At 42.8% G+C, this 8,573-nt stretch overlaps 1 protein-coding gene across 7 annotated transcripts in view; it reads left to right on the top strand.

The window, feature by feature from the left end:
• TBC1D5 (TBC1 domain family member 5) overlaps positions 1 to 8,573 on the top strand; it is a 519,218-nt gene that overhangs the window by 472,125 nt on the left and 38,520 nt on the right. For all 7 annotated transcript variants that reach the window (XM_014517945.2, XM_014517952.2, XM_025198935.1 and 4 more), the window contains one exon: positions 3,761 to 3,860. In XM_014517945.2, the coding sequence (XP_014373431.1) occupies positions 3,761 to 3,860 (100 nt within the window). The remainder of the gene's footprint in view (positions 1 to 3,760; positions 3,861 to 8,573) is intronic.

Raw genomic sequence — 8,573 nt, forward strand, 5'->3', positions numbered from 1 at the left:
CTTTCCCTATAAAGTTTTATTTTATTTACTTTTATTACTGGTATCCAGTGACATTTCAGCACTTAAATTGTAAGGTTCCAAGGAATCTCTTCCTGAATCAGTTGCTTCTTGTCACCAGCACCTGGTCTAATGTTTTAATTCTGTCACCAGTGAATCTGAACCTTTATTTTCAGAATGGTATTTTCTAGTTCAGTTGCACTAATTTGAGACTTCTGCATTGGTTTTGAAATGCATTCAAATTTTTAAAATATTCAAAACATATAGTGTTACTACAGAACAGGACAGACAGAAGGCAGGACAAGGATACACCTTAGCTTCTAGCTCAGGGGCAGGCAAAATACAGCCCGTTGGCCAGATCCAGCCCTCCAAGCCATGCTACCCAGCCTGTGGGGACCCTCCAGAAAAGAATTATTACCAAGCTATAGCTTCCTCTGTGAAAGCCAACAGGAGGTGTGGGGTTTCAGAGGTCATGCACCATCAGGCCAGGCCAGGACAGCTCTGTGCTTCCACCTGTGTGGGGCTCCCCACACTCTCTCTAGCCGGGAGCCACGTACAGTTGGGCCAAGCAGTCTCCATAATGCCACGTGTGGCTACTGGCACTCCACCCAGAAATTGGACCCCACATGGAGAGACAGAGCCACTCGGTCCAATGGCACACAACTCCCTGCAGCTTCTGGCACTCTAGTGGGGAGCTGTGCGCCATCAGGTCAGGCCAGCTCTGTACCACCATGTGGGGCTTCCGTCACTCCAGTGCTCTATCCAATGGGCTGGCCAGCTCTGTGCTGCCACATGAAGCTCCCAGGGCTCAAGTAGAGCACCACTGGGGGGCTCCACCTGCCAAGAGCCTGCCGGTAGCAGCTGCTACAGTCAGCAGTGCAGGCTGTGCGCCATGGCTGGGTGTGTGACAAGTGGGCCCACACCCCCCTCCCCACCTACACCTCCACAAACCCCACACCCACGCATACCCACACCCCCCACAAATGTACCCAGACTCGCCCTAGACCCTCTCACAACCCACCCACATATCTCCCCAAATCCCCACACACACACGTACACATGCATATTCCCCCCACACAAATCCAATGTCCTCCCACAAATACCGCATACACCACACAAACACATACACACCCTGTATCCACCCCACAACCACACCCCCCACACTCCTTCACATACAATATACAAGAATAAGACTTTGTTTTGAGCTATTATGCAGTCTCCTGTATATACACTATGGAAATGCACATAAGTCAGGACATTTTTTTAAATAAAATTAAAATGAATGTTATGATAGATGTTTGACTTTTTAGTGTATGATTTGGCTTTTTTTCCGGTTCCAGGATGGCACCCCCCCCACCCCCCAAGAAATATTTCTAGGGGCAAGGGAAGGGGCTTTTGGTGGCTAAGGTCAGGGGTTAGGTGGGAGGATTTCAGTCCCAGGACGGCGATCAGGGAGCAGAGCACCTGTCAAGGGGAAGGGTTACCTTTGTGGCCCTCAACAGCTCACCAAAAGTTATTAAGCAGCCCTTCAGCCAAAATAATTGCCCACCCCTGTTCTAACTCATTCAGAAAGCTTATACCTTTCTGCAAGAGTGAGGCTCTGAGGTGCCGCCTTGCCTTGCATTCTACCTGACTTCAGGCTAGCATAGCTACATCTTAGAGACAGTAACTAAAGATAATGGCCAAGGCATACTCCTGCCACTCTTGCAATGCCACTCCTTTCTCATGTGAAAGGCACCCTCTCCATTTGTTCCTTTTCCCAGACAGACAGCAAGTTAGCATGTACATAGAGTCCTTGATCTAGCAAACACTGAAGCTTCCATTTAACTAGCAGCAAGTGATTAGTCCTGTTGACTTTGAGTTACTAAGGGTGCCTGTAAATGTGCAGGGAGACTGCTCCAACGTGTTGTAATTACAGCATGTCAGAACAGACTTGATTCATTGAGTCTGCTGGAACATGTTATTTAGCATGCCTCCAGCAGCCTCCATGTCTCATGTATCAGCGTCCCCACACTTCAAAAGGGCTGTGGGGGCACTTCAACTAAAGCTCATTCAATGAGCTTTAGTTAAAGTGCTCCCACGACCATTTTGAAGTGCAGGGATGCTGATGCAGAAGATGCTGTGTGCGCTTTAATTAAAGCAGCTCTCAGAGCTGCTCTAATTTAAAGCACCCCTTCCCTTCCCCATCCCCAGAGCACATGTAAAAACTTCCTAATTTAGTAATTGGTGCTCAAAAATTAAAATGATTTGCTGAACATGTGTTAATTTGGCATGCTGTGTGGGTGCTCTTTATCCCAGTAGTTAGTCAATATTTGAGGCTTTGCCATGGTATTTTTGCTAGACAGAGAAGTCAGATATTTATTTGGTGCAATTTTAAGAGAATACACAAAGCCCTGTTTTTCCTAAACAAAGCAGGAACAAACGACACCAGGCAGTTTTCATTTCCAGAAAATCAATTTCTGGCATCTTAGTTGTATCCTTCTTAAAGAATTCTCTCTCTCTCTCTTTCATGCCAGGAGCACACTCTAACAGCTTTTGTAGCTTTCTGTTGGTTTTTCTGTTGGTTTTCTAGTTGTTCTTTTTTCACATATGCCCAGCTCCAGCCAGTGGTGCATTTGCAAGCAGACATCAGGGAAACCCACTTGCCCTCACTAAGCCTTTGCTTAGGTCCTGGCATGCTGACTAGTGGTTTGGATAGTGGTTTCCATGAGCTTAGCCGTCACCTTAGCAAGGACATTTAATTGCTCCTCCATTTTGCTTGAAAACAATGTCAAGGACACTTATCAGTTTCAACCAGATCCATTTTGATGGCAGCTGCTAATAACTTACAACATAAGTGTCAAGACAAGGGCATGTAGGAGTCGAAATGAAACTCTCATCTCTACTTCTAATGGTGTAAGCCAATGAAAAATAGCTTAGGATGGTGTAAAATAAAAGCTTAACTCCAAACAGTCATGTGAAATGAGATATACATTTGTAAGATCTAGCAGAAAATAGTCTCCTCAAGAATAGATTGGTAGCATGGAAAATATATTTAAACCAGTATCATTTTGGATTCTGTTGGCTCAGAATAGTGGAGATGCTTTTATTGGCTATAGGGCATTCAAAGGTCTGGGAGCCAGTTCTCTGCTCTGGGACATCTCTGCTGAGTAGCCTGTATTGGAAAGCTGAACCTTCTTTTTTGTCCATGGGGGTGCCCCCTGCTCAAGTGTAAGTGCATATGGAACCACAATTGATCTACCATGGGAATACAAATCTTTTTTTTTTTTTTTTTTTTTTTTTTTTACAAATAGAGCATGGCATTTAAGGGGTTCATAGAATGTTTATTCTGTCCAAAGTGTGAGTTTCCTTAATTTGGGTAGTTTTCTGACTCTCATATTTCCACTGTATTGGATTTGTACTAGCCAAAATACATATTTATCCAAGAAACAAATCTATTATCCCACCAAATTAAATAAAATTATTAATATTTAATGGCATAATAACCTGGAATTCTGCTGCATTTTTAATTTTTAGCAATTATTAACAACCACTATGGCAGAAAACAAAAACCACGTGCAAAATAATGAGAAAAGTAAAAAATATTTCAGTTCCTCTAAAAAATAAAAAAGAAGAAACAGTTCTCTTGTTTTCATGATTTACTAACAAACAAAAAATGAAGCCATAACCACTGGAACGTTCTAAACCTTTTAAGGGCTTTGCTTATTAATTTTTTTGCCTGTGTATATTAGTTTTCTTTAACATTTTATCCTTTTAATTACAGGAAGAAGAACTAGAGGCCCAAATTTCATTTCTCCAAGGACAGCTAAATGACCTAGAAGCCATGTGTAAATACTGTGCAAAGATGATGAACACACATCTTGGTAAGTGAACTGCCTTGGATATTTAGGCTGTAAATCTTTGGAAAGGCTCTTTCTATCCCTGTACTAGAACTAAAGAATTACTAATGTAGTACACAGCTTATGGCTTTGCAAGGCTAGGAGTAAACTGAATTACTGTACCAGATGTTTCTAACTATTCTGTCTTTATACTTTCTTGCTTTTAAATGTTGAATCTTTTAAGCCAATTGATGAAAGTATGGATAAAGAGCAGACATATTAGGACGCATGGCATTTTTTTATTCCTAAGATTTCTTGTCTTCTAAAAGGCATCTTACAAGTCATAGGTCATTTTACAAGTCCATCTCCAGTTCAGTTAGCAGAGTGATCTTTGGTACATTAAGCAGCCGTTTTAGAAAATCCCGTGCATAGTGATTACCTTCATTATATAACAACGTATGTGTTGCCCCACTTATTTCAGGCAAGTTTCTGATCTCCTGTGCCAGTTCTTCCTCTGACATCAAGAGAAATTGACCAATACAGCAGTCAATATGTTCGGAGCAGGATCAGTGGTAGAAGTTACTGAATTTACATATCAGCAAAGCAAATGGCAGAAAAAAACCTGGGGCTAGCCTAAGATGTCTGTTTTTAGCAGCGCTCTGATAAATGCTCTGTGTTAAAATCATTTTGAACCAGGACTTGTTATATTTAGTCACATTTCAGTGGAAAAAAGCACTGCTATTGTTGGAAGTAAAACCTTTACATCATTTAAAAGTTGAATCTTTTAGGTAATAGAGCTTTTTATCTAACTAGCAAGTTGGGAGACCATAAAACCATATCATCCCAATGGTCTTCTCCTTTACCCTGCTTTAAATGCCCATTTAATTTTAGTGGCCCTTATCTCAAAAACTAGCATAGCTAGAATAAAGAAATACTTATTAGTCTGAAATCAGTTTTTTTGACAGTACATTATGAACCTCTAATCTTAAGGGCCTGATTCTAATCTTAATTATGTGCAATTAGTACCATAGGTATAAGTGGACTGAAGTTGTATGTCAGCTAAACCAACATACATGAGATCAAAATCAAGAAAGGGGTATCTTTAAAATACTGAACTATTTGCAGGGGGGTGGCAGGGATGGGGAATACTTTAGTATGACATGTACACGTTTAATAGATTAGACGGTCCAAGTACAACCTAGAAACTTTTTCCAACCAAGGGTTCTGGACCAGACTGCAGAGATAAAATCAAATGTATGTTCCTGAAGTGCCTCTTTTTCAGACATAGAAGCAGGCTCTGGTACAATTTTTTCCAGTTCTGAGGCACAAATGCTTTTGCTGTTGTAACAACTCTAGCAACATCAGGAACTATGCTGCATTAGTAGGAGCATTGCCAGTAGATCTAGGGAAGTAATTATTCCTCTCTACTCTGCACTGGTAAGGCCATATCTGGAGCCCTGTGTCCATTTTTGGGCCCCCCACTATAGAAAGAATGTGAACAAGTTGGAGAAAATCCAGCGGAAGGCAATGAAAATGATTTGGGGGCTAGGGCATATGACTTTTGAGGAGCGGCTGAGGGAATTTGGTTTATTTAGTCTGCAGAAGAGAAGACTGAGGGAATTTGATAGCAGCCTCTAATTACCCAAGGGTGGTTCCAAAGAGGATGGAGCTAGGCTATTCTCAGTGGCGACAGATGACAAAACAAGGAGCAATAGACTCAAGTTGCAGGAAGGCATGTTTAGGTTGGATACTAAGGTGGTGGAATCTCCATCCTTGGAGGTTTTTAAGGCCCAGCTCGACAAAGCCCTGGCTATAATGATATAGTTGAGGATGGTCCTGCATTGAGCAGAGGGTTGGACTAGATGACCTCCTGAGGTCCCTTCAAACCCTTATTTTCTGTGATTCTAACTGCAGTGGTCAGAAGTCTGCACAGACTTGTCAGACAAATATTGGTTAATTTTTTCCACTGTCAAGTTTTATCATTGGCCAAAGTTTTTTGATTTCACAATGCTGCCACTACTTCAGTTCTTTCCCCAGGTATCTACTTTTTTATCTACACATAAGAAAGGACTTTTGCATATAGGTTCACTTGGAACCTCCATCTGTTACCTCCCTTGCTCTGCTCAGCCTGTTAGATCCTGGATACAGTCTGTATCATTTCTCACTTCATTTACATTTCAAAAAGTCTCTAACCAAGCATGTTAGGTTTTCTCATTGTCCATTATTTCAGTCTCCAAACTACAATGCCATGGAGCATAAGCCTACCCTTGACCACCTCTGGCTTTGTAGATAATTGATTAGATTTTAAGGCCACAAGGGAACATTAGCCATCTATTCTGATCTTCTGTATTTTGCATGCCCTTAGTCTTGACCTAGTTAATGAAAGGATTTCAGTCTGCAACCTGCTATGCTACAAGTAGAACATAGGAGAAAATAAGGTTTCACTAGTGCCTGAGATCTCTGCAGTGGCAAGAAATTTATTAGGTTAGGTGAGAAATGCCCAGATGATCCTAGCAGGTAAATCATGCCCCATGCTGCAAAAGGATAAACATTTCAAAGGCACCTGACAATCTGACCTAGGGGAAAATTCAGTTATGACCTAAAATCTGTCTTTCGCTTTGACCCTGAGCATGTGAGTGAGATCTATCAGCCACACATCTGAGAGAGAATTATCTGTGCTGCCTCCACACAGTGATTACCCCACCTGGGGTCCTATCACCAGTTGTAGCCAATTCCTTGATGCTTTAGAGGAAGGCAGAAAAATAAAATCCTGTTCTCTCTCTGACAAATGAACAGAGAATGAGCAGGGCCTTCATAGCCTCAGATTCGAACTGCCAGGCCAGAAAGTCACCACAGTTCTTCTACCTCACCCCCTCCTCCCATGCACACAGAACATGGAGCATCTTGCAAAAGTTGGATAAAGTTCCAATGTTTAATCACGCTTTCTACTAGCATATTGCTTCTTACTTCAAGGTTGACTTTGTCTAGATTCAGCCATCGAATCTTGTCATGCTGTTGGCAGGAAGGTTGAAAAGCCCTTGCTGTTGCATATAAGTACCTAACTACACGTGATCGAGCCATCTCACATCCTTCCTTTTGATAAACTGAGTAGTTTGAGCACATTAAGCCTCACATTGTATAGCTTGTTTCCCAGCCTGAAGATCTTTTGAACTCTGTCTAGTACATCCACATCTTTTTTGAAGTAGTGTCTCCATAGTTGAACACATTATTCTAAAATTATATCAGTCTTGCTATATAAAGAAGCAAAAATCAAATCTCAGTTTTTATGTGATAGTCATCCTCTTAAAGGTCAAGAATTGCACCTATTGACCAGAGTTATGCATTGAAAGCTCAGATTGAAGTAACAATCAACAACCTGTAAATTGGTGATTCTCAACCAGGATGCCACAGCACCCTAGGGTGTCTTGAGATTTCCAGGGTGCCCCATGGTATCATGTAATAGTAGCAGTGTTAGATGTGCAGACATAATTCACAAGACACACCCAGAGATTTCAAATAGATATCCGTAATGTTAATGTCATTCTGACCTGCTGTGTTCTTTCTAAATTCTTTGTTCCATTATTTTTCTGTAATCAAAAGCTTAGTGAAAGCCAGGAGGTGGCATTTTCGGAGAGATTCCTTGAGTCTGGAAAGGTTGAAAACCACTACCATAAATCCTGAAACCCAAGACAATCTCATGCCATTTGGTATAATTTGTGTTTTTTATTCTCTATTCATTTCCTTGAACATGACTATTAAAATAGGCTTTTGGGATTGTGACCATTTAACAAAGCAACTTAAATTACTCAGTAACTGACTTGTCCTTTCATTCCCTGCTACCCCATTAAGCTTCGAGCTTCAAATAGGTTTTCATTTCTAGCAGTGGAAATTTTGGACAAATTTTGGACAAATTTCCACTGCCAGAAACTGTTCTGGGAGAGGGAGGAATACAAGCATTCAGCCTGCAGCTGCCCCTCTCCCGCCTGCACTCCATGCCCTCCCTGGAGATCAGTCTGGGGAAAGCATGAAGAGGAGCAGGAGCCATTCCCCCTCTGCCCCCACATGGCACATTCAAAGTCTGCACTCGCAACCCCCAGGAACTCCCCCCCCCCCCCCTTCCCCAAACTGGGGACTGCCTGGTTTAGGGAAGGGGCAGGGAGCAGCTGCTAATGCTCCCCTACCCTCCCAAACCAGACTCAAGGCAGGGGGAGCATACAGGCATTCACTTTTGCAAGAATGTGTCAACCTGGAAGATCTTTCTTGTGGAGGGGGATGTTTCCCCTTGGAGAAACTGAATGAAACCCTGTATGCTTGTAGCTTCTAACAGGAGAGTGGTGATTCTCCTGGCAGAAATGTAATGCTTATATATGGTCTTTGTAGCATCTTCAAACTTTACCAGTAACAACTTTAGCATTATCTATATGAGGGGATGCTCAAACTATGGCCTGTGAGCCAAATGTGGCCCACAGAGCCATTGCATCTGGTCCACAGGGCTTCGTATAGGTCAGGAAATGTGGTGGCAGGGGAGCAGTGGCCAATGATACTGCCCCCCCCCCCCCCCCCCCCCATTGCCAGAATCTGACGAACTATCCCGCCCCCCCCCCACCCCCCCCCCATTGCCAGAATCCCATGCCCCTCTCTCCCAACAGCAATATAGGGCTAGGCCATATCCCTTCCCTCTATACAGCTGAATCAGGGTTGGGGAATGCCCCTGCCCTCCATTCAGCTGTTTTGGGGCTTGGCTGCCCCCTCCCCGCT

This window comes from Alligator sinensis, unplaced genomic scaffold, assembly GCF_000455745.1.
Source record: "Alligator sinensis unplaced genomic scaffold, ASM45574v1 scaffold29_1, whole genome shotgun sequence".
NCBI lineage: Eukaryota > Metazoa > Chordata > Crocodylia > Alligatoridae > Alligator > Alligator sinensis.